Source organism: Carassius gibelio, chromosome B9 (assembly GCF_023724105.1).
Source record: "Carassius gibelio isolate Cgi1373 ecotype wild population from Czech Republic chromosome B9, carGib1.2-hapl.c, whole genome shotgun sequence".
Lineage (NCBI taxonomy): Eukaryota > Metazoa > Chordata > Actinopteri > Cypriniformes > Cyprinidae > Carassius > Carassius gibelio.
In genome coordinates this window covers 1,803,577-1,829,604 of record NC_068404.1, presented here as the reverse complement: position 1 = coordinate 1,829,604, position 26,028 = coordinate 1,803,577, and the positions used below count along the sequence as shown (strand labels likewise).

The following is a 26,028-nucleotide window of genomic DNA, read 5'->3' as shown; positions in this document are numbered from 1 at the left end:
CTTCAGTTGCATTGCCTCAATTATAGTACAATTACGTTATCATCAACAAGATAAGACAAACTTCATTCATAAGTCAAGGTAAATCATTTAATAATTTTATTTAATTTAAATATTTTCATGGGCAGGAGATTCAGATGGATACAGCGTGCTCACCATCCTGCCTTTCTAGAAAGATGACTAGAGGAACACATTTAACCTACAGACTTCAAACTAAGTTTCATTGTCCCATGGACCTGAAGACCCCCACTGGATGAATGAATTGATAAGTGTTAATATATTGAGTTCAGATTTAGGCTATTTAATTTGTGCATTTATTCTTTTAGCAGACACTGTTATCCAAAAGCGTACAATAGAAGCAACCGAAACCAACAAAAGAGCAACGATATGCAAATGCTGTGATAAAACTCAGTCAGCTTAACACAGATCACCTAGCAAGGTTTTTATTTTTTAGATTATAATAAATACAAATAAAACATATAGAATAGAAAAAAATAGAGCAACTGATGGGACTTTAAAAAAAAAAGTATAAGAAATAACAGAAAACACAAAAAGAATAGAGCAGCTAGTGTAAGTTTTGAACAGCTTGTGAGTCTAAAAGAGTAGAATTAGAATAGAGAGAGCAGTTTTGGAAGTTTATTGAAAACAAAAACAGATTTCCAGATCGCTTGACTCTAATATACAAATATCTCCTTTATATTAAAGTATTCCTATATTTTACATTTGTTTCTTTATTTTTGTAATCGCCCGTCTCCAGTGAGCTGTATCCGGAAGTGTCCTGCAGCGCCACCGGTGGCGGGAGTGTAGCATCACATGCAGACCGAGGGGCGCAAAAGCTGCAGCATGGAGGTACTGCTTATCAATATTCCTGATATTATACGAGTTTGTGTCACAATTTGTGTTAACAGTATCCACAGTAATAGATGTCTAATGTCAGTGTATTAAACAGGGTTTGTGTTAAGAGTGCTGTATTTTGCTGTCATGTGAAGCTGAGTGTCTATGAGCGAGAACAGAGCAGATATTGTATGCGTGCTGTTCAGGCGGATATACTCATGTTTTCTATCTAGGTTTTACATTAAACGTTAACGTTACTCTCTTGAACACCAGATGTGTGTCAGGAATGAACGCGTCGTAGTTTATTAACGAGCTGCTGTGTTTTGGCTAACTGAGATACGGGGCTGTTCACTAGCCATAACAAAATATTGAACCTGTTTTTTGTTTTTACATGTCAGTATAAAATACAAACATGGGGATTTACTGTTTTACTTTTAATATTAACACTAACGATGTGGAGGAAACGCTGAAAAGAGATCTAAAATGGCGCGTGGAATATTCTAGAGGCTTATCGGCCGTCGGTTTGTTTCCAGACGTCTCCTCGTGAATTTAGTTTTTGTTTCGGAAAATCGTGTGTGTAGTCGTTGGATATTCCTGGACGGATGCCAACTCTTTTCCTTTAACGTAAGATATAATTCGATATTAGAAACTAAAACATCGAGCATTGGTTTAGCTCATGAATATTAACAAGGGCTGTTGCTGACGTAGCGCCGTAGTTTCTCCCCCTGGAACGTCCAATCGCGTACCCTAATTAATATTCATAAGCCGAGCCAAGTTAATTGGCCAGCTGAGTAGCGCCCAACTTTTAGCGTCAGTCTTTTTCAGCCAATCAGGAGAGATAAATAAATAAATATATATATATATATCTTCACCGAGTTTGGCAAAAGCATGTCCTGAAATCACCCATCAGTCCCACAGAGAGAGCAGCATAGATTTAAGGGGAAAACCTCCACAGTAGAACTAAACCAGCTCTGTGGAATCAACAAATGTGTCATTATCAGCTTTATACAATTCTTTTAATAGCTTTAGAGTATTATGTAAAACAGAGAGCATGCCCTACAGGGCCAGTTTTATAAGTCTAATGATGCATATTTGTAAAGAGGCAAAGGTTCAATCTGATTATTAAGTGTGTGTTTTATGTGCACAGGGCGGTGAGCGTAAGGAGCCGGAGCAGCTCAGGAAGCTGTTCATCGGGGGACTCAGTTTTGAGACAACAGAGGACAGTCTTCGAGCTCACTTTGAGCAATGGGGCAAACTCACTGACTGTGTGGTGAGAGACCGTCACATCACATTTCGAATTCGATCTATCCTTCACTGTAATTGTAATGCTATTGCCACAGTGTTAAGAAGGAATAATTAACAACAAATTATGGGAAATCAGTTCAATCTCAGCCACGCTGATATTTAATATTGTGGCCACATACAATCCTGTTGCTCCTGTGAGATTGCTTAAAGAAAATAATTCACCCAAAAATGAAAATTTGCTAAAAATGTACTCACCCTGAAGCCATCCAGGATATAGAGAGTTTGTTTCTTCATCATATGTGGAGAAATGTAGCATTGCATCACTTGCTCACCAGAGGATCCTCTACAGTGAATGGGTGCCGTCAGAATGAGAGTCCAAGCATTCCATTAACTAACATCTAGTGAAGCATATTTCTCTCCTGATTCATCTGTAAACAAGGCTTTTAAGTTAAAAACACCTTATTGACGGATGCTTTTGTTAGGAATGCACAGTTTTTCCTTCACAAGACATTAATTGATGGACTGAAGTGGTGTGGATGTTTTTATCATCTGTTTAGACTCTCATTCTGACGGCACCCATTCACTGCAGAGCATCCACTGATGAACAAGGGATGCAATGCTTCATTTCTCCAAATCTGTTGCCATGAAGAAACAATACAAGCTCATTTACATCTTGGATGTCCGTGAACTTTCATTAAAATGTTATTTTTGGGTGAACCGTTCCTTTAAATAAGTAACACGCCTTGGAACATCTGTAAGTCAGCCAATCAGAATCAATCAGCCAAACAGTCCTGTGGCGTAAATCCATATAGATATAATAATAATAATAATAACCACAATAAAAACACTTGTTGATAAAGCTATCAATGATTATCTTTCCTCAGGTGATGAGAGATCCAGCTAACAAGCGCTCACGAGGTTTCGGCTTTGTGACGTATTCCTGTGTAGCGGAGGTTGATGCTGCGATGGCAGCGAGGCCACACAAAGTGGACGGTCGAGTCGTTGAGCCCAAACGGGCCGTTTCCCGAGAGGTGCGGTTACATACATGTAAACACCATGGGTAGATGACATAGACTGTATCTACTATTATTATAATTACTTTATAATTATTATATGTGCAGTTTTTATTCATATATTAACTGAGAAAATAATTTTTTATAGTTTCAGATATGGCTTGAGTAAATTAAAAAGGAAAAAAGTCAATAAAATAAATTTTTTTAAGTCTTTTGGAAGCTCATTTCTACAATGGAATTTAAAAAATTGAATTGCACATTTTTGACCTCAGAATTCTCAGCTTTTTTTTTGTTTGTTTTTTGAAAATTCCAAGTAAGAATTCTGAATATTCTAAAACAATTCTGTAAAAAAAAAAAAAAGAGTTTCTGATATAAATTGTGTACAAAAACTCATTTTGAGTTTATGTTGTACAGTGTTAACTCACAGTTCTGTGAAATGAAGTATAATAAAACATAAGAAAATATTTGATTCAGTGGCTTCCTTTTCATAAATGTACTCTTAAATTAAGATATATTTAATCAAGATGAAATTAAATGAATTTTCTTTGATTATGCAGGACTCCAATAAGCCTGGAGCCCATCTGACGGTGAAAAAGATCTTTGTGGGTGGAATCAAGGAGGACACGGAGGAGTATCATATCAGAGAGTACTTTGAGTGCTACGGGAAGATTGAGACCATCGATATAATGGAGGAGCGTTCAACCGGGAAAAAGAGAGGATTCTGCTTCGTCACCTTCGATGATCACGATACTGTGGATAAAATTGTTGGTGAGCTTCAATGGAAACTATTTACATGACCTCGTCTACATGGAGATGAATATGAATTTGTTTAATTAAAATGCTTGCAAAATACTGTTTAAATGATTGCAAAAAAATATTACAATTAAATCCCAATGGAACATTAAAATAAACAAGTAGTTACAACAAGTTTTCACATAAAGTCATGGTACTGATGTATAAAAGTTCATGGGCACGGTATGTGTCTTCTACCCTGAGCACTATGACAGAACAGCAAGAAATTCAGGTTTTCTGAGCAAACAGATTTCTGTTTTTCATTTCTCATCAGCACAAAAATATCACACGATCAACTCCCATAACTGTGAAGTGAGAAAAGCACTACCGAAGCAGGACATGCAAGCCGTTTCTAATCAGAGGTGTAAGTAGCATGTTTCAAATCTGCCTGCCTTTCTGATACTCGTTTTAATAAATGATGTTACTGTAATATTCCAGTTGTCGTAGGTTATGATATATAATGTGTTTTCTGTTGTCAGATCGCGGTGGAGGTGGAGGCAATCTCATGGGCAGAGGAGGAGGAGGAGGAAACTTTGGAGGGGGCGACTTTGACCGAGGTAAGACGACATGCGATCGTGTGCATCTGATGGTGTGTGTGTTTGAGTAATGCTGTGGTGAAAACACAGTGTGTGCTGTGTCTTTCACAGGAGGGTATGGAGGAGGAGGCCGCGGTGGCAGTGGAGGAGGAGACAGATACAATGGATTTGGTGGGAACTATATCATTATATTACATGAGCACTGAATAAATCGACACTCCCTTGTAAAGCTTGCTGATTTGCACCAGTGTTGAACAGAGGGGCTTAAATGGCTGCTTTGTAGTCACTGGTTCATTTCACAGAGCTCAGAGGGAAATGATTAGCGCTGAAGTACACGGTTATGATGTGTGTCTGGGGCTAGGTGGTAATTATGGGGGGGGTCCTGGCTATGGAGGTGGTCGTGGAGGTCCTGGATACGGGAACCAAGGCGGAGGAGGCTTTGGAGGATATGACAACTACAATGATGGAGGGAATTTTGGAGGTACGGTGTCATTTAAGATGAAGATAAATACTTGTTGGAGGGGCGGGGTTTGAAAGAAGAGGCCTCAGTGATGTCATCCAAACAGGAAATTGTTTTAGAGGCGGAAAGCAAACTTTATTTGTGGCAGCAAAGGCCAGTGAATAATAACATTTAATCTTTACTTTATGTATATTAAATTGAAAAAAATAAAAAAAGTTTCGGAGTGCTATTTTGTAACGTTTTTGAAAGAACTCATTTATGCTCACCAGTGGTGCGATTAATGAATAAAAAATACAGTAAAAATTTTTAAATATTATTAAAAGTTAAAATAACTATGTTCAAATTGAATATATTTTAAAATGGAATATATTCCTGGAATGTAAAGCTGAATTTCCATCATCATTCCTCCAGTCTTCAGTGTCACATGATCCTTCAGAAATCATTCTTAGATGATTATTTGTGATTCGCCAGTTTCTTATTATTTGCGATTTTTAATACTTAATATTTTGTGGAATCGTGATATGATTCCACAATGATACATTTATTTATTCAAAAGAACAGCATTTATTTGTAATAGAAATCTTAACAATGTAAAAGTCTTCAGGTTCACTTTTGATCAATTTTGAACTCTTTAAAAATGCAATAATTACATAATATATAATTTCTGCTACTAAAGGGTTAGTTCACCCAAAAATGCCCATGTTTCACTCACCCTAGGTATATGTGACTTTCTTCTTTCAGACAAATCCAGTCGGCGTTATATTAAAAATGTCCTGGCTCTTCTAAGTGTTTTCAATGGGATTCGGCAGGTGTGTTTTTTCAGCAGTCCAAGAGAAGTCAAATAAAGCGCATCCGTCCATAATAAACAGTCCTGACTACTTTTGGACTGTTGAACAAAAACACCCACCCATGCCATTATATAAAGCTTGGAAGAGTAAGGACAATATTAATATCTCTCTGAATGGATTCGTCTGAAAGAGGAAAGTCACATACACCCAGGATACTGTAAGAGTAAAACAAGGGCTAATTTTCATTTTAGGCGGAAATAACCCTTTAACCCAACTTTTCCCAGGTAACTTTGGTGGTGGTGGAGGAGGAGGAGGAAATTACAACGATTTTGGGAATTACGCAGGACAACAGTCCAACTACGGCCCCATGAAGGGAAATAACTTTGGAGGAAGAAACTCAGGACCTTACGGAGGTACAGAACATCCAGTACACTGCGTGCCTCATCGAAAGTGAACCCTGTGGGAGCCTGATCATGTGATATGATTGTTATATTTAGGTGGGTATGGCTCTGGGGGCGGCGGCGGCGGGGGCTACGGGTCCAGGAGGTATTAACAGATGGGTTCGTCTGTGGTAAGTTCAGCGCCGCCTCAAGAGACTCCACAGACGTCTAACACGGGATGACTGGTGATGCTTTACCCTGTGTCTGTTCAACAGGCCTCAGATCCAGAGTTAGATGAGAGGAGAGGAGTGGGAAGGGAAGGAAATATTACTGAGAAAGAGTGCGAGGGGCCAAGATCTGCCAGTTATAGGTCTTACTAACGTTAGTGTAGTGTACTGCACATTCCTTCACCCGCTTGACGTTTCTGTGCTCTCCACCTCTCCTCAACCCCCATTCTTTGAGAGTGCTACCAAACACTGTAGTCAGAATAGTCCTAAATATATCATTTGATGTGAGTGTACAATATGTTGTGGCCTTACGTATATTATTTGGAGAAAACGGGACTTTTGTGTTTGTTTTCTTGATTTGAAGACCGTGATGTCATGTGTATTTTTATATATTGTGAGTATGCAGTACATGTGTTGTTCATGAAGCTCTGAATGGTAAACAGAGTAGATTTTGTCCGATCCGAGGGCATGTTAAACCTAAGTCTAGATTGTTGAACTATTTTTGACACATGAAAAAAAGAAACCAGCTGAAATAAAGTTGTGTAGTAACTTGCCTAACGAAGTTTAGTGCGTCATTGAGTCTGAAGGGGCGAGTGCCGCTGTCCTGAGCGCGTGGTGTTGTGTATGAGAGTAGAAAGGCCTCCAGGCCCAGACAGAGGAACAGTCTCGACTGGACCAGGCAGCCAGTGTGTCTCCAGAAAGCTAGCATCGGTTTCGGTGAGACTAGCTGTACCCGAAGGAATAAAGGCTAGCGGAAAGCCCATGAGTATGAGGGTTTGAGACAGACAGAAGAAGAGGAAGAAAGAGTCATAGGAGCAGGTAAGAGTAACTCTTCTGCTTAATTTACAGATGGAAAAACCAGCGCCTGATCGACAGTAAGTGGATGAAAGTCTTTTATGACACGTTTTCAGCGGTGGTTCGGGATGGGTAAGATAAATGTGTGCAAAATATATGTGGATTTGGTAAAGATATCCTCCTGCAGAGATTCAGAAACCGCATTAAACTCAATTATTGCACATCGTGTGTTGCATAATCTCCCTAAAGCTGGCATTTCCAGCTCTTATTTCACCATTCAGAACAAATTATTAATGCTTATATTTATATTAGTGCTGTCAAATGATTCGTGATTAATGGCATTCAAAAATAAAAAATATGTATGTGTATATTTATTATTATGCATATATAAATACATGCACATACAGCATATATTTTTAAAATGTTTAATATACAAATATAACAGTTTTATTTAAATATATACATGCATGTGTCTATATTTATATATACATAATAAATATACACAGTACACACATATATAGTATGTAAACAAACTTATTTTGGATGCTGTTAATCATTTGACAGCACTAAATTATATTCATTATTTTACATATATCTGTACTAATTATTTATATTTAAGAATATTTTTTTATTTGTGGTGGAACAGAGTTTTGATGATAATTAAGCACAATTTCCCCGATCTTCGTTACCATTATTAAAAAAATGATTATCATTACTGAAATGTGGGAAAGAATTATATTTGAAATGAGTCAATTATTTAGACATCATATTGTGCTGCCTTTATGCTGATTGTAATCGCATTACGATTTTAAAAAGATTTTTTATTGAAATTGTACATAACACGGATTTGAGGCATGGCCAACATTAGCAAAATTTAAGTCCTGGTCACAATTGCCATTTTCCGGCAAATTTTAGCTGGCGAAATCCAGTAATTTCAATAGAAATTAACTCGATCTGAAATTTGGCGTGAGGGCGAAAGATTTCCCCACGCAGATTTCACAACGGGTTCAGGTTGGTCGTGGATTAGCTGCTGTGTCCAAACAGAAATCTGCTTGGTTTGAACAAGACATACATCATACATCTCTATAGACTAATGAAAATAGACAACGAAATGTTTCTACTATGAACACACCTTTAGGCGAAATTTCACAAGCAACGAAAGTTTATTGTTAATAGCGTAACGTTGAATGAAACAGCACTTTCCAATCCAAGCAGCTTTATATTGGTCCAAGCAGAGATTTTGTGTGTCAAAAGTATAACAAAATCAAATCTGTTGTGCAATCCACATGAGGAACACGTCAAACGAGTGAAATCCCAATCTTGCAGATTCCTGTTGAGATGGCTGGATTTTGTCGTACAAAGGTAAATGTGTCAGAAGTATTTATAATCTAATGAATCATCATTGAGAATAATGTGAATTACAAAAGTAAGTAAAAAGTCTGGGCATATTATGGTTAAACGATTTTAGATTTAAAAACTAATTTAAAGAATTTAGTGCCAGATTTACTAACAGCAGTGCAAACCGTCTTGGGCATTACAATTGTAAGCTACCGTCAGGATTTAGGCCTACTAAATTAGCACAGACACGCTAAACCTTTTATTCAATATGCATTTACGGGATTTTACCTATCAGACAAAATGGGAATACATAGGGAAAAAAATGTATGGGAGGATAGTATTAAAATTGGTATTTGCGCTATTATTTAATGCCTCAAAAAAGAAAAGCTATTTTGTGCCTGTGTCGTAAGTAGATCACCAGACTCTGCTGTATTTGCGACTGCGCTAATTTGCACACTGCTTGGTATATTAAGTATGTTAATATGTAAATGAGATGTTGCGTCAGTGTTCTTTAATTTGCGCATTGTTAGTAAATCACACACAGAAATTTCCTCACCCACCGGCACAGTTTTGAATGGCGCTAATTTGCCCTGTTTAGTAAATCTGGCCCTAAAGGGGTAAATTCCTGTATATTTACACAAATTTTATAGTCATAAAACATCACTTATAATGTCAGAATGAATAAGTGTGATAGCGTTGCCAAATGTTGATTTTGTTTAATAAAAACATTTGAAATCCCACAAGAATGTTTAATTTACTGTGTTTGTGTTGTTTCTGTGAGAGTGCAGGGCCTCTTCCTCTCAGGCAGTGCTTATCTTACTCCAAAACCTGTCATGGGGACTTTGTTCCCTTGACACTGAATTAAGGTCACGAGCACTTGTAAATGTTTAAGATAATGTTGTCCTAGATAAGTCACATGCTTTCACTCCAACGACTTAAAGCTGAAGAAATCAAGCATTTAGTCTACAACTCTTAACATTTAGGGTAACGTTGCTCATTAATATAACTGTGCCCTAGGTTGAGTCTAGTGACAGGAGAGAATACATGGCAGTTTAATGCTAACATAAGACTGAACAAAAGAAGCATTCGGTGAGCCGTTTTCACTTGCTTTTTGTCATGCATTAAGCTTCATATAGTGAAAAAGATCCTGCATTGTGACGTGTAAATGCAGATCTGTGAACAGGTTGGCCCTGTTGGTGTAGCGTGACTTGCTGACAATGGGGAGTTACTTTAGTGTGGAAAGAAGAGGGTTTGGTGTGTCCAAAGGTGGTGTGTGTGGGTGAAAGTGGCTGGCAGTGCAAACAACTCTCTTTACTGGTGTGCTTTGTCCAGCGGGGCTTTAATGAAAGCATGTCGAACATTGGGCCGCAGCCAAACAATTCAGCTTTGTTGCATAACACCGGGAGACTGGGGCTGTTCGCTTGAAGATTCAGTTGAAACTTGTTTGCGAAAGGGTTCACCCTCAGAGGCTTATGATTTGTTAAATCTCATGAATTGGGGTAGATTTTCTGAGCATGAAATTATGGTGGATTACCAAAATAGAAAATCTGGTTCCAAGAAAACTAACAATTTGAGCCCAAAACCTCAAATAATGAATGTTTTTTTCACAATCATGTTGTCATGGTGTATAATATATAGTTGCTTCAACAAGGGTTTGGACTCTTAAACTACACTTTATTTGTATTCATTTCATTGCATTAGGGGGGAAAAATATTAGACCAAGTTGTATCTTCAAATAAATGCTTATTTTTTTCTCTTTTTGGCCACATATTTCTTAATTTTGCTCTGTGTCTTCATTTTGAGCTGTACTGTTGAAAAATACAGACCACTTCTTTTCATATTTTTTATGTAGTGATTGTTTCCCATAGTTGATTTTAATGCTACTTCCTTATTCACTCTTGTCAATATCCACTTCCTCTTTGCTGACCCACTCCATCAACAAATCAACTCCCATTCAAGAATGCATTAGACTTTGCTGGTTTAAATATTTATTATATAAAGCCATAAAGTCGAGAGATAAAATAGCAATAGAATAGTAAATTAAGATATAAAAACTGACATAAGTGCAGACTTAAAATGATCACAACCATTTTTAGCATGCTAAAATGTGATCTATTTTTATATATACAGTGCATTTCTTCCTATCTCAATAGCAAATAAAGTATAAATGTATTTACAAACCATATAGGTAAAAGAATCTCAGAGAAAATATAAAGGAGTATAAAATCCAACGGAGATTAAGAATATTAGGAAAGTAGAATACGCAAAACGTATATAATAGTTCTGCCATTTCAACAGTTGATGTGTAAGCAAAAATACGCTCCTATTTAGTTGTTTACTTTGCGTTAAACGTACACCATGTCCTAACCAGACACAATATAGTCGATATTCTCAACACTACATGCGACTAAACTGTGCCGAATAGGAACATATTTGATGATGCTTAATGTACTGTTACGTGCAGCCTGATTTTGGACCAATGAGATTTTATGGTTTCACTCATTATTCTGCGACTGCCTGGTCAGGACAAATGAGAAGAGCCTTTGTGTCTTTATTGCATCATGCCTGGTTAGGAAACAGTGTTAGCAAGAGAAAAGCAGTACCTAAAAACAGAAGCAAGTGTGGAAGGACAGAGTAGAAGGAACCAAGCTAGTTGTTCTTTACAAGAATCTTTTTAAGGCGAGGAACGAGGAAAACGGTGCCGTCCGCAGTGTGCTGAAGGGAGTATTCGTTGGGCGAGAAAGGCTTGCCGTGCTCGTCTCGAAGCATACTGAAGACCTCATGGTACAAGGTGCTCAACTGCTGCTTCATCTCTCTCAGACTGGAGCTACGCTCGCTCTTCTCCTTCATCAGACGCTCCTTATCTTCTTTCAGAGAGTCCAGCTCGTACTCCAGGCCCACAATGTTCTCCATCTTTCTCTTGCGGCAGTTCTGCGCCGCGACCTTGTTCTTGCCCCGACGCCGGATGTCTCTGACGAGGGCGAGCTGGGCCTCGCTGAGCTCGTGTTTGGACATCATCTCGTTGAAGTCATCCACAGGCAGATTGATGATCTTGTCCACAGTAAATGGGATCTGCAAGGCTTTTGCTCTCTGTTCGTCACGGGAGAGCCGCGTCTCAGAGCGTTTCTTCTGCTTGTCTTTGGTGAAGGGAGGTTTGGAGTGGCCGTTGGCCTCCGCCGGCTCTATCTTTTGGTTCTTCACTTTCATCTCCTGTTGGTCTGACAAAGGTTTCGAAGAGAGAGATCCCTGTGCTGCGTCATTAAGGTAAACCAGCGGGAATATCTCTGTATAATCTGACTCCATGCCTCCCGGACTATCGTCCATCTCTTCAGAGTCGGAGTCGCTAAAACCGAAGGATCCATCTCCGTTCAAGGACTTCCCCGGAGAGCTCACTTGAGGACTGGAATCCAGCGACAAGCCGGAATCGGAATCTTGGAACTCGGCCTTAGGCTCCGGTTTTCCTGAGCTGAAGCTTCCAGGTGAGAAGCTCTGCAGATCCATGGGGTTCACAGGAGGATTGCTGGAGATCTCCGCCAATTGGCTGACCATATTTCCTCCATCAGGGACGAGAGGACCACTGTTCACTTTAACCTCCATCTCTGGATAAAACATCTCATTGAATTCTTCAGGTCTAAACTCGGCCTTCACATCCGGGACGTTCAGACTCATCTGGCTGAGGTTGGGCGACACCATAGTGTTGAAGGAGCCATCGTATGTGTTGATGTATTCGGGAGGACACACCTCTGTCTGCACCAACGAGAGATGGTCCATCCCGGGCAGGTATTGGCTGTAGTTTGGGTCCTGTGCTTCTGCGGAGGGTTTCATAAATCCATCCATATCCAATGACTCTTGCATCTGCATGTTGAGGCAGTGCTAAAAATACACAAGAACAGCATGTGAACATTGTTATCCAAAGTGAAGACACTCACTGTATGAGACAAACAATATGAGTCTACAATAAAAGAAGTTGTTTACTTCCAGAGTAAACACTGCCTGATAATTGAATCATGTCATCCAATATGTTCATGTCTTTCTTTCTTCAGTTGGAAATAAATTAAAGGTTTCTGGGGAAAACATTTCAAGGTTTTTTTTAGTTTAGTTTTTTTTTTAGTGGTAGAGCATGTGTTAACAGCGCAAAAGGTTGTGGGTTTGATTCCCAGGGAATGCACATACTGGTAAAATAAATAAATGTATAGCCTGAATGCACTGTAAGTCGCTTTCTGCTAAATGCATAAATGTAAATATAGTGGACTTCAATGGAGATCCGTGGGTCAAAGGTCCAAATTGCTGCTTCAAAGAGCTTTCCACGATAATAGTAAATTATCAGGAAACTGTCTGGAAGCGAACTTCTGCTTTAAGACTTTCTCTCATTGTTTGGCAAATTGGCAGAGTTACAGTTTGTACTTCATGTGTTTTCATGCTTGACCTGGTCAGTAACGTAGCAGCTTCTCTCCACAGGGTTCAATGCACTGGAGAATGCTGACGTGATTCATTTGACAGGACCTTAACTTTAAACCCTTTTAAACCAGCTTCCATGTGTACTGAGGTAAAAATGGTTCAATTCAAACAAAAACAAATGAAGTCTACATCCCGAGTTGCTGGTCAAACCACAGCATGAGCTCAGAGAGGGTCATTTGTTTGTTGCTCAGCAACAGGGTTGTTTGCGACTCTAAACCACAGGTGGCATAAATCAGAGCACACACAGAAGCACCTCACAGTCCCTCTCTCTAAAACACATCCTGAAGTAGCTCACAGCAAAAAGGAAAATTCTGTTATTTACTTGCCCTCATCTTATTCCAAACCCATACGTGTTTTGTTTGTAACACAAAAGAGGATCCTTTAATGAAACCTGGGAGATTTCTGTCACTCCACTGAAAGTCCACACAACTCAAACTGATGCTTCAAAAAGTCCGTATAAACATCCCAAGAGCTGGAGCACGGTTTCAGTATGTGACGTGCTTTACATATGTTCAATCATGGATAAATTAAATCTGTTCATCAGCAGGCATGCCTCCTCAGATTTGGATTTAAACCAGTTCATACAGATTACTTTTTTTAGCATTTCTTCATGAACATTTCGAAGCATCAAAGTTATAGTGGAAAGGATTTTCAATGAAGAGACAGAAATAATTTTTTTATTTTTAATAAAAAGAACTTTATTTGTTTTTCAAAGATGTTTAATTTTGGAGTGAAATATCCTAAAACAGATGCCATGTTGAGGTGTTTATAAAGTTGAGATGCACACCCAAGCATTAAAATGGCTTATATATATATATAGTTGCTAAATATCTGTTTTATGGCCAGCAAGAAATATTTATGGCATATTCAGAAGTGGCGATCAGTTCACTTTGCTGTGTGTTAATGAGGTCTGGTTGAGGGTTCATACCTGCAGCTCTGGGAGAGCGAGCAACTCCATCCAGGCCTGATCCAGAGAGCCTGGCAGCAAAGGATTGTGGGTACAGGTTGGGATGTCCGGTGGCATCATAAGATCTGTGGAAGGAGGAACGGAGGTGTCCAGGCAAGGCGGTGCTGACTGCACAGACGACAGAGAAGAGAGATAATTAGACTGAAGCGCAGCAGCACGTACAGGTGTTATGCTGCTGTGAGGTGTTATATGGGTGATAAATAGCCCGTAATTACCTCCGCTGGCTCATCTAGTGGAAAAGTCTCCGCCAGGAGCTGCATGCACTCATCAAATGACATGGCGTCACCGTCCAGTTCTGCGAAAGGCCCATTCTGCACGTACACAATACATCCTAATAAAGCCACTGCATCGACACACAGAGCAGGAAACATACACATCAGTGCAGACTCTACACCTGGACTGACTTGCCTGAGTTAGTTTCCAAAACCACCTTCGACTTACAATTATGAACAAAGCATGTCTATGATTTCATGTACTGGTTTGAACAGGACTGGGATCTGTCAAAGTGTGTAGGCGTTGGGTGTGTTCTGGATTTTAATTTCTATAAACTGAAGTATTGCTATTGAACTAATTTTACTTACTAATGCAACGGACTTGCCAAAGTCTGCTGTTAAAAGTCACAGAGTTCACTGGGATCTAAACATTTATCAATCGTCATCAAACTTCGACACTAGGTCAAGTATTTTGTCGCACATTCATTTCAAGTGCTTTCTGAGAAACGTATTGATGCTTTAAGACTTCTGAAAGCACACAAGTAATAAATTAAACCCCAAATTAAACATGCTCACTTGGTTCAGGACAGAAATCACATAGTACATCTGTGAAACGTGAATTCACCTAACCTCTCCAGGGAAAACGAGGTCTCTAGTGTCCTATCAGTTTAGTGTGGAGTGTATGTGCTTTCGTAGAACGGAGCTTGTGGTGAAGCCTGAGCACCTGAGCTCCAGTAATTGTGTCACAGCAGCGGTTCCCAAGCAACTGAGAAGCTCCACCCTGTGATGTGTGGCCTGTCGGGCACCTACATGTACACGCTGTGTGTGGCTACCTGATATTTATCATGTTATGGGGACCAAATGTACACACAAGGATAGTAATACCAGTCAATAATTCAAGTTTTCTGATAATCGAAAATTGCAGAATGTTTTCTGTAAGGGGTAGGGTTAGATGTAGTGAAAACCATTACGCCTATAGAATGTCCTCTTAAAACATGAAACTCTGTGTGTGTGTGCGTCTCTGTGTGTGTGTGCCTCTGTGTGTGTTTGTGTGTCTCTGTGCGTGTCTCTCTCTCTGTGTGTGTGTGTCTCTCTGTGTGTGTGTGTGTGTGTCTCTCTGTGTGTGCATGAGTGTCTTTGTGCGTGTCTGTGTGTGTGTGTGTGTCTCTCTGTGCGTGTCTCTGTGTGTGTGTGTGTGTCTCTCTGTGTGTGTGTGTGTCTCTGTGCGTGTCTGTGTGTGTCTCTGTGTGTGTGTGTGTGTGTCTCTCTGTGCGTGTCTCTGTGTGTGTGTGTGTGTCTCTCTGTGTGTGCATGAGTGTCTCTGTGCGTGTCTGTGTGCGTCTCTGTGTGTGCGTGCGCATCTGAAAGTGAAAGTGAAAGTGACATGACATTCTGCCAAGTATGGTGACCCATACTCAGAATTTGTGCTCTGCATTTAACCCGTCCGAAGTACGCACACACACACACACTGTGAACACACACCCGGAGCAACCTTTCGATTGGGAGTCCGACTCTCTAACCATTAGGCCATGACTTCCTCTGTGTGTGTGTGTGTGTGTCTCTGTGCGTCTCTGTGTGTGTGTGTGTGTGTGTGTCTCTGTGCGTCTCTGTGTGTGTGTGTGTGTGTGTGTCTCTGTGCGTCTGTGTGTGTGTGTGTGTGTCCCTGTGTGTGCGTGCGCATCTCTGTGTGTGTGTGTGTCTCTGCGTGAGTGTCTCTGTGTGTGTGTGTGTGTATGTGAGACAGATCTCAGACCTGCTCTCCTGTCCCCCTGTCATCAGTATGCACACTCACACCCCTCTCTCTGCGTCCGGACGGTGTATACCTGTGTGATTTGGGCACTGGTCACGGTGTCCTGCGTCAGCGGGGCGCTCCGCGGCACAAACTCCCCGGTCTCCTCGTCCAGCTGGAGTTGAGCGAGCAGTGCTTTCTCCTGCTCCCGCTGCCTCTGCTGCTGCTTCTCCTCTTCCTTCTCACGCTGCAGACGCAACTCCACCTCCTTCTGTCTGTAGCTGAAGTCAAACACCTCCCTGCCCGCTCCCAGATCCACGTCCTGCCTCCACAGGATATCGATCAGATCCATGTCCTGGAGAAACACAGCAGAGATGAAGATGAGAGGAGGAGCTGGCCGCACCCTGTCCCGCCTCAGATAAGCACTCAGTGCACCGTCAGCTATGAATAATACATGCCGCTTCTCCTTTTTCACTCCAGATCACCCACCAACGCAAACACATGCTGTTAGTGTTTCTATAAATGCTAGTGGCAGATTTAAAGGTCAGCTCAACTCAAAAAGCACAGCGGCTGGAAAAAATGAATGCTGCAAACTTGGTGTTTCTGCGAGTGGAGCGTTCATAGGCCGTTTGTGGGAAGTTGACACGTCCTGTTGTGTGACAGAGTTTTTTTAATTACTTCATCATTATTATGCATGCTTATGTTATTTGAAAAATCGCATGGGATTTTAGTCGTTGAAAAGTGAATCTGTCAAATCCACCATTCAGATCTAGCTAGTGATGGCAAAAGGATTTGTCTAGTTTCTACAGCCGTGGACGTTTGCTCTTTTACATTTAAAGCTATGCAGTCTGGATTCATTTAATATTTGTTTTATTAGTGTTTTAAATAGTTTTATTAAATGCTATTATTAATTATATATATTAGTTATACTTATACTAATACGAATTTTCTTTTTAAAATGAATTTTTACTGTGTATCTGCATTTAGTCTCTCGTTCCTCCGATGTTTCCTCCGAGAAAAAGACTCCAATAATGTTACATTTTTGTTCGATTTAAAAGAGACGCTCATATTATTTGACAGATTACATGGATATTTATTTAGTCTATCTGCAGGACAATTTAAGTGAAACTACTGACGGCAAAATGAAAATTTGCTCTGAAAATGTACTTCTGTAAACTTAATGTCATGTACTCTGATTTTATTAATGTTAGGAGTGTTTATTAATTCTGTGTATATATACATATATATATACATTTATATATATATATATATATATATATATATATACACACAGTCCAGTGCGTGCTATGCAGTATATATATATATATATATATATATATATATATATATATATATATATATATATATATATATATTTTTTTTTTTTTTTTTTTTACCCTGCAAAACCATTTAAAATTAACAAATGAATGCAAATGTGTTGGGGACCAGTTAGAGCACCTAAAACTGTAACACATGGCCATGTCTTAAGTCACATGTCACATTTATATTGTGTTAAACTATTTATAGAGCTCTCTTCTGGCTTCTCACTTCTTTGTAACTGCACAGCATGCACTGGACTGTGATGTTTTGTGGTAAAACACGGTATTTTCTAGAGAAGTGTCCTGCCGAGATCTGGAGGAGTACACAGCGTCTCTGACCAATCAGCAGCGCCGAATGAAACGCCACCCGTCATGCTGCTTTAACTCCCGAGATCAGGGGGACTGTCAAACACAAGGACGGAGAACAAGAAACACAGCTCGCGTCCTTGTCTCAGACATGTTGACGTGATCGTACTAGACCAACACAAATAATAAGAAGCACATGTTGATGTGCATATCCCATTACTTCTTTAGTAATGCTTCTATTACGTGCATTGGTGGACAGTAACCATTTTTTTTAAAGATAAATGGGTTTATTTTTCAAGTTCCTGTGCCCTGTCAGTTTTATTTTTATGTCACTACTTATTGTCATTTTGACTTTCATTCCAAAGCATAATATCATATATTTAACTCCACAACAACTGGAAATATATTGTTCCTCATTTTTTTGAACTACAGAAACTTAAACCGATAGTGTAGGATATAGACGTTTCATGTTTTCATTGTTTAGTAATACTTTTCTTCTTATTTGCTGATGAAAATAAACTCAATGTCATGCACTAATCGTCCTCGATGACTAATAATAAACAAGCTTCGTCGATAAGAAGCTTTACTTCTTTTATTCAAGTAAAATGGACAAGGAGTGCATATACTTCAACAGGACTATTATTAAGAAATGCCATCTTAGTTGTTCGAAAAGGGTAATTTTCTGGCTAATGACTAAGAGCGCTAAACTTGTTCGGTGGTGAGTCCACCAGTGCTGATGCAATACCGAAATTTCCAGACAAGTACAAAGAGGTTAAGAAGGTCTGGTGTGTTATTGCTATAAGACATTACAATGCATTCCAGCATCTCAAGCAAAGTTTTGGAGCAAACCGCTAAATGAATGTGCCTCAAAACAAAGCACAGTTTCATAAACCCATCAGAATGTGATCCTCAGATAGTTGTGACGGATGATATATATGGCCAGACAGACTCATAGCTCAACATTTGGTCGTTTTCAGTCGTAACAGGAACTGAAAGGTGAAATAAAATAGAGGGAACTAAATTTTAATGGTCTGTCTTCTATGGAGGCCCATTTCTGCCACTGAAAAAAAAGAAGAAGGTAATTACGCTTTCTCTTACAATTCTGACTTTCTCAGAACTGTGAGATATAAACGTGGAATTCTGTCGACTGTTGAATTATTACAAATAGACCCGTTTACTAAAATTGGTATTAAATTAAAGCCTTGGGTCTAAATGAGTTATGTTACAAATTTGAAGTTGATGTGAAAAAAATTGAGGTTCCTGTGAGATTTTATTTAGCGCGTCATACCACACACAGCCACTGGGAGTCATCATAACTATTTTGAATTTTGCTTGATTAATGTTTCTCTAGATTTCTCTGTGAATTTTACTTTTCTCAAAATAACCACCGAATATGAAATCCTGAGACTCAGACCTTTCCAATGATATGTTTGTTGCCAAGATTATAAAAAGGTTTTGGTTCTAGAAGACCGTAATGCATTATATTTAATGACACTTGACCTTGCCCACTGAGGGGGAGGTGACCACCATTAGATTTTAAAGTACCATTTTCATGGTAAAGCAATGTCCGATTTTACAGGATGAATCTTGAGCTTCAACAAAAAAGAGTGCCAAGCGTCCCACAGGTGGGACGGTGAGATTTTTATTCGCACATAAACACTGATCAATGCACATGGGTCAAAGACGAAAAAGGTTTAAGCATAAAATCAATAAGTGTAAAACTGCTTTAAATTGTTGTTTTTTGATTCAATTGAAATTTAGTTTTTCCGAGCAAAAAAATAAATAAAACAATCATTACTTTTTCCCTGATTTGACACCCACTTAAATGTTCAGTGTGACAATCTTGTCAGGCATATTTGAAACAAAAATCAATGTATGACATATTAAAACACTAATTAGCATTCACCCCAAAAACTAATTAGTTGTAATTTTACATTTGTAAAATTAGCCACTAACCTAAGAATGTTTTACTCATTTAAAACACAGTTAAATTGACTATGCTACCTTATTCTTTTAAGTAAGCCAGAATAAACATGTTGTTTGAATTTTTACATGAATATTGTGTTACACTGAATGACAATGTAACATTATATTAACCAAATTTTGACATTTTACTCTCCAAGTCGATCCTTAGATTTAATGAGTTTTCTATGGACATAAAATCATTTTTGTACATTTCTTCTGATGCAGACATCTTAATGTCTTCGGCCCAGATACATGAAGCTCAACCGTACTGTTCTTGCTCAAGTGTGAGAACAAACCTTGAAAAAGTTATGTTACCTCTTTAGTTCCTGCACATCACATCAGACAAGTGCATTTGAGTTTCTGTTGACCATTTCTGATTTCTGACCATTTCTATGTGTTGTTGTGTTTACACGTGAATAAAAGCCTAAATTAAAGCTGTGTGTGTATATATATATAGATATATATATATATCACATGTTACACAGCAGCAGACGAGGCATTTATAAATGACAGTAATATTTGTGAAACCTTGGCCTCTGTCTGTTCTTGATTGATAGTTGCAGGAACTAAATAAGGAGATATGCTTTACTTCATCTGCTGTTTATTAATGCACTGAAAGCTTTGCACAAACCGTATGCAGCGCTGCATTTATCTGTTTATGAGGTCAGAAAAACCAAGTCGAGCATGTGACTCGAGATCTGTAGAAAACCAGCTTCCTAAAGTTTCAGATCACAAGGCCCAGGGGACTGAACAGAGAAGAAGTGTGCACTCACAGCAGAGGAACTGCACACTTTAGGAGGAACTTATTACATTTTGCAATTTGTGAATCAGCCGTCAGCGCTGACATCAGAGTTCAGATGCTACACATGAACCAAATATGGTTTCTGTTTGACTAAACGACTCTTTCTCATTATTATCATCATCGTCATTATTATCATTAATCAGTTGTTTTCTTCTTTAGTATTTATTATTATTATTATTATTAATGTCAGCACATAAATTCTTAGTCAATTAAATTTATTTAAACACATATAAATTACAAATTTATTTTAAAAAATATTTTATAACAATATAATGATACAAATGTTTATCTTATGATTCTGACAATTTGTTTTATTTAAACACACAAAAAATGTTTTATAATATAATGATATAAATGTATATTGTTTCTGAATTTTCAATTAATTATCATCGTCATTATTATTATTATTAATCAGTTGTTTTCTTATTTAGTATTTAATATTATTATTATTATTATTATTGTCAGCACATAAATTCGTAGTCAGTTTAATTTATTTAAACACATAAATTACTAAATTATTTATAAAATCTATTTTACAGATACAAATGTTTATTTTTTATGTGTAAATTAGTTTATTTATTGATTTTATAATTATTTGTAGGAGTCAATTGTTTTCGTGTTTTGTATTCTTTTTTATTTGCTAATATTAATGCATTTACATTTAGTGATTTAGTAGACACTGTTATCCAAAGCCACTTACAAATGAAGACAATGGAAACAATCAAAATCAACAAGAGCAACGATATGCTAATGCCATAACAAGACTCAGTTAGCATAACACAATACACGTAGCAAGTGTATTTTTTTCTTTTCTTTTTTTTTTATAATTTTACCAGTGCATATATTCTAAGTCAGTTTATATTTGTATAAACATATCAATGATAGATGTATTTAAAAGATTTTTTACAACAGTCTAATGATTGCCTCCAGACAACAACATGGTCTCAGAGTCGCACACATCCTCTCCCGCTCCAGATCACAGAGGGGGCGGAGCCACACAGATGATGTAACATCTACACACTGTCGATAGGCCCCTCCCACCAGAAGAAGCAGCGCTCTCTTCCTCCTCACAGCAGAATCGAATGAGTGTGTTTCCACTGTTTAAACATATTCTGCTGTTTATGAGTGCATTACAAATCATATGTTGTCCATTCAATGATACATAGCCAAAAACATATTACACAGGTATTATTATTTTCTGTTTTATTATGATTCTTTATTCTGTGAAACACTGGACAAGGTGTTTGGCAGCGAGTTTGAGCTTTTGTTGACCATGCATAAAATTAAATGCAAATAAAATTGGATGATGGAGATTGGAAGCGCTATAAAATCACATAAAACTAGTACTACTTGTTCAATATACAGGTATTTTAAGTCTTTTGAAGCCATAAATATTAATATTATAAACCATATTATAAATAAAACTAAAACCTAAAAAACAACCAAAAAAAAAAATTTAATTACTTGAAACATAACATTTCTCTAAGTAATAAATGAAAAACTAACACAACACATACATATAAAGACGACAACTACACAACAGAAAGACTAACACTTTCACTTTTTCAAAATGGAAACGGAAAATATAAAAATGTGGTCTATTTCAAAAGTAAATGATGGGCGAAATAATCTAAAACTATTCCTTTTAAAGCGAAAAGAAGAGTATCTGGTGAATATAATCAGTTTTGAGAGCGTTATAGTTTGCATATCCCTCATTGTGTATTAAATATCTGCGTGAACGTGAGGCGAATCAGAGCAGTATGTGTGTGATGAGGATGTATCTAGAAGCGAAAAGTATATCCAGGACACACCTAACTACATAATTAATGCTCAAAGTGTTATTATTATCCAGGTTCAAGGAAACGAGAAACCAGAGCTGGATATTAAAACTGCAAAGTTTCCTGGTAAAGAGGAGATTATTTTCCAGGCCTGTCTCACTTCCTATTCCTCTGGACTGTGGAATAAACCATCGGAGGAACAAGGGTTTTCTCATTTTGATACGCTGCACGGTTGAGGCAGGTGATACAGCACACAATCAGAGCCAAACAAACATTATTAGACTCTCAGTGTTTCCACGCAGGTGACTTGACTCAAACACCTCAAGATTAAACTAATAATAATACTCTGCTTTAAAACTGGTCCTGGGGCCCAATTCAAATGGCCCTGATTTTTTTTTAATGCTTATTAAATACCTAAACAAATGACTGAGGCCTATACTGTTTATATGTAAAGACGGAGTGTGTGAAACTACTGATTAAAGAAGAAGAAAATATTATTACATCTAAACATTTGTTACTCATAAACATGATTGAAAGCTAGTTCTGTGGGCATCAGTGCACACATTATAAGTTTAAGGAGCACTTTTATTATTAACACTGACAAACTTGATTATGTTATATACTGCTAAACAGACCATTACATAGCCTTAAGCACACCGCACAGTTATTAATTTGGTGTCACATTACTTTAAAGGATTACTTATGCATTTTATAAACTCTCATTGAACATAAAATGAATCTAGCATGAGTCTTAAATGTGTCAAATATCTGACTCCCCCAATAAAACGGGGCTTTGGTCTGTATTTACAACTGTATTTTACAGTTAACACGTAATCACTCAATTTCATCATTGTGGCATGATCAATAAATAATGAATATGTATGAAATAAAGTAAAATGAATATTTCTTATGTAATTTATAGGACATATCTAATAAACAACAAGGCCCTAGTATTATAACAGCTTAATTTAGGCTGTTGTTACCCATTCTAGTGACTAAGATAAAATTGCTTATAAACTTTAGTCTGACCTTCTGTGATTAACAATCAATATTTTCTGAAGGTCAAGTGCTTCCATCAAGGTTTTTTTTTTTTTAAGTAAGATTTTTAGGATTTGTACACTATTTCCCCATTCAAATGATGAAAAACGTCTGAAAACCTTGATTCATATATTGTCATGCATTCACTTCTAAATGTGATCTCCTCGGTAGGCTAATATTTCTCAATGACTTGATACTGAAAGTTTTTTTAATGTGTTTTACCTAAACCCCAGGTCCTTATTTCAATTAGATATACAGAATTGCACTGGCTGTGATAGAGACTAATCACATGAGGCCGAGGATCGTCAGGATACGAGGCTAAAGTAAACAGCACATTCCAGATTGGAGCCGCCTGCTATTGTGCAAGGCGCCGGTGAGCGCGCATGCGCAGACGCGTCTGCTGCGGGAAACACGCGCAAACATCAAAGCTCACCGACGCGCGTCTCATGACAGAAGTTCAACCGCGAGCCATATCGCACTGGGTCATTAATAGTTACCTTTCTTTTGATATTTCGTCTTTTATCTCGTTCTTAGGACGGCCGGAGCTCAATGACTAGGCAGGATTGTAAGTGGAAAGTAAAGTCGCGAGAAAACGGGATTACGCGAGGAAACGCCTCCTTTATCACGGACTATATATTAATTATAGGCTATATATATTAAAGTATAGTAATATATGGACGATTCCGCCACTACAATCACGTCATATTTATAATAAAATATTATCGATAATTATCATATCTATTAAAATCAGGAATAATGCGCAAGGCTATTAAAAAGTCACTTGGAAGTGAGTGGTGTGAACAAGCAATAAATACATCTGAATAGCCTACATATGTCCCACATTACTGACTCAAAGGGCAAATGATGTAACATCATAGCACAATTACTGTTATTTTAAATTTTAGTGTCATTTCAAAACTATTAAAAGCGAAGCATTATTAGAACATAAGTGACGCAACTGCCTATTATTAAATATGATTTACCTGTTGGCTTGGATGCATTTTAGGCAATTCAATATCCATCATGCTGAGAGATAATCTCTCCTTTTTCCGTTGTAACTCCTAAAGTGATTCCTTCGTTTGTAATCCTTCACAGCGAAATAAAATAGGGCTTAAAATAAATACGTCAGACTGTCGCTGCTAGACGATGTACTTCAGAAGGAAACGCTGTCTGTGGAGTTCAGAACATTTACGGAAAGCCCCAGTCATTTGATGCCCCGCCCACATCGCACTGACCAATAGAAAGCGCTTGCTGAGATGTTGCGTTATACGCCCCTTTCACCTTCCCACTCAGACCCTCCTGAACATTTTTTTATTTTTATTTTAACAGTAACTTTATATAGATCTATAGTTCACTTATACATACACGTGTCTTTTCTAAAATGCCAAAAAGCAAGTGAGCGGTATATACTTTATTACTTCAAAATAAGTATTCTTACCAAATATTCAAAGCTTATATTTGAGTTTATCAGATGAGTTTTAAGGGTTCAAAAATGTTTTTGCTATTTTTTAAATAATAAACATCGTCTCTGACAATAGATTCCTAGCAGGCACATCCCGTGAGGTGCTGATCTAGATGGAGCAGACTACTGCACCTGCGATAGGCCTGTTTCTGTGTCAGGTGACTTTTCTAAGACCTTGGTAAACCTGTACACCCGCACAAAACTGTAGACTACTAACCTACACCCTACTAACTCCCATGACCTTCACACACATCTGTTTGTCAGATAGCGACCCCTGCTGCATATTACAATTGCAATTGCATATGTGCGTTTTTATTTCTCACGGTGTAATTAATCTTCAATCTTTTAAGCCACAATTTAACCACTCTTACCAACTTAAGAGTTTATAATTGCACAACCTTAAACCATACGAACATTACAATTGTGTGAATGATCTGTCTGGAATGATGCAAGGAATGTTTAAATGTTGAAATGGTCACTTGACAAAAACTATAATTACTGTTGTTAAAAGATCAACCCAAACCGTGACACTTAGCTCAATCATGCTGTCAACTGAGTGCAAAGTGTAGAGTGTGTTGCTGCCTATTGCAATAAGCGTTTCTTCAGCGATGGGCAGTTTTAGCCCTGTGGACTTTTAACTGTCTTAAAGCACACTTTCACTAGTTTGCGTGAATAAACAGTGTGCATCACATGAGGAATTAAGTCATGAACATTTCCATTGTTTAATGAATACAATGTATTGTGTTTTACAGTGTTTCAAATTGTGATGAAATTAGGCTATATCTTAAACATTTTGGAAGAAAACAGTGGCCTATCCTTAGAGCCACTTACATAGCATTTATGTATCCTAAATGCATCAATATTTTTTTTTATTGATTAATTTGATAAATTATATCTCCTAAAACTATCTTTATTTTTTCTGTTTCTCTAATGGCTGTAAAGTTCTTTATTAAGTTGGTGAGTTTGTTGAATTAGAGGTTTCTTATGGATATGTATTTCTGACAGTGCAGGAGGAAGTGTGTCTCTGTCTCAATCTCTCCTGTCTGACAGTGAGCACACACTCTTTGCTCTCTGAGTAACCAGCTCTTTCTGTGTCTGCCGGTCTCAATGGATAAACTGTGCATACTTTCTCTGCTTTGTGTCTCTGACACTTAGTAGTTACAATGGCCCTCACACTGTGTGACCAAACTCTGCTACACTGAAACACAGGGATTCCTGTTTTGTTTCTCTTACAGTCCTCTCTATAGATGTAGGCACGTGTCACTGACTTTAGGGTTTGATGAAATCACTCAAGGGTCCCCTGCTACTCTGTGATATGTGCTTGGTAGCTGTTTTTTAAATCAGATTTTTTCAGATTTCAGATTTAATCAGATTTTTTAAATCTGTTCAAAAACATGAGATGTGAAAAGGGAAGTTAAAGGGAACTTGAGTTATTTTTCTACTGCTTAAGGGCCCGTCCACACGGAGACGCGTTTCTGTGAATACGCACAAATTTTTTATCGGATAGGCATTTCGTCCACACGGATCCGCAATTTTCGTAAGGTGAAACGGCTATTTTTTGAAACTGGGTCCCAGAGTGGATAAATT

At 38.0% G+C, this 26,028-nt stretch overlaps 2 protein-coding genes across 4 annotated transcripts; one reads left to right on the top strand and one right to left on the bottom strand.

The window, feature by feature from the left end:
* The first annotated feature begins 726 nt into the window (after positions 1–726).
* Positions 727–10,175, top strand: hnrnpa3 (heterogeneous nuclear ribonucleoprotein A3). 3 transcript variants are annotated; one of them, XM_052565030.1, is made up of 11 exons: positions 727–846; positions 1,979–2,101; positions 2,961–3,107; positions 3,647–3,857; positions 4,156–4,245; positions 4,361–4,438; positions 4,529–4,588; positions 4,779–4,898; positions 5,950–6,078; positions 6,163–6,236; positions 7,122–10,175. In XM_052565030.1, exons 1-10 carry the CDS (start codon positions 811–813, stop codon positions 6,216–6,218), a joined length of 1,050 nt encoding a protein of 349 aa, XP_052420990.1. In that variant the 5' UTR covers positions 727–810; the 3' UTR covers positions 6,219–6,236; positions 7,122–10,175. The 3 variants fall into 3 exon arrangements, with proteins under 3 accessions (XP_052420990.1, XP_052420989.1, XP_052420988.1); XM_052565029.1 differs by lacking the exon at positions 7,122–10,175 and adding an exon at positions 6,321–6,826; XM_052565028.1 differs by lacking the exon at positions 7,122–10,175 and having other exon boundaries at positions 6,163–6,826.
* Positions 10,176–10,376: 201 nt separating this feature from the next.
* LOC127964717 (nuclear factor erythroid 2-related factor 2) lies at positions 10,377–24,194 on the bottom strand. Its single transcript, XM_052565027.1, has 5 exons — positions 23,963–24,194; positions 15,866–16,126; positions 14,046–14,141; positions 13,792–13,938; positions 10,377–12,278 (listed from the first exon to the last, which is right to left on the bottom strand). Exons 1-5 carry the CDS (start codon positions 24,002–24,004, stop codon positions 11,055–11,057), a joined length of 1,770 nt encoding a protein of 589 aa, XP_052420987.1. The 5' UTR covers positions 24,005–24,194; the 3' UTR covers positions 10,377–11,054.
* Positions 24,195–26,028: the final 1,834 nt, after the last annotated feature.

Bases quoted from the DNA above. Each gene is read 5' to 3' on its own strand.
- hnrnpa3 (XM_052565030.1), top strand. From the start codon at position 811: ATGCAGACCGAGGGGCGCAAAAGCTGCAGCATGGAG. The intron at 4,246-4,360 runs GTAAGTAGCATG...TTCTGTTGTCAG, and splicing joins AGCCGTTTCTAATCAGAGGT to ATCGCGGTGGAGGTGGAGGC. The intron at 6,079-6,162 runs GTACAGAACATC...TGTTATATTTAG, and splicing joins AAACTCAGGACCTTACGGAG to GTGGGTATGGCTCTGGGGGC.
- LOC127964717 (XM_052565027.1), bottom strand. From the start codon at position 24,004: ATGATGGATATTGAATTGCCTAAAATGCATCCAAGCCAACAG. The intron at 14,142-15,865 runs GTATACACCGTC...GTGTACGTGCAG, and splicing joins CCAGTGCCCAAATCACACAG to AATGGGCCTTTCGCAGAACT. The intron at 13,939-14,045 runs GTAATTACGGGC...TCGTCTGTGCAG, and splicing joins CACTAGATGAGCCAGCGGAG to TCAGCACCGCCTTGCCTGGA.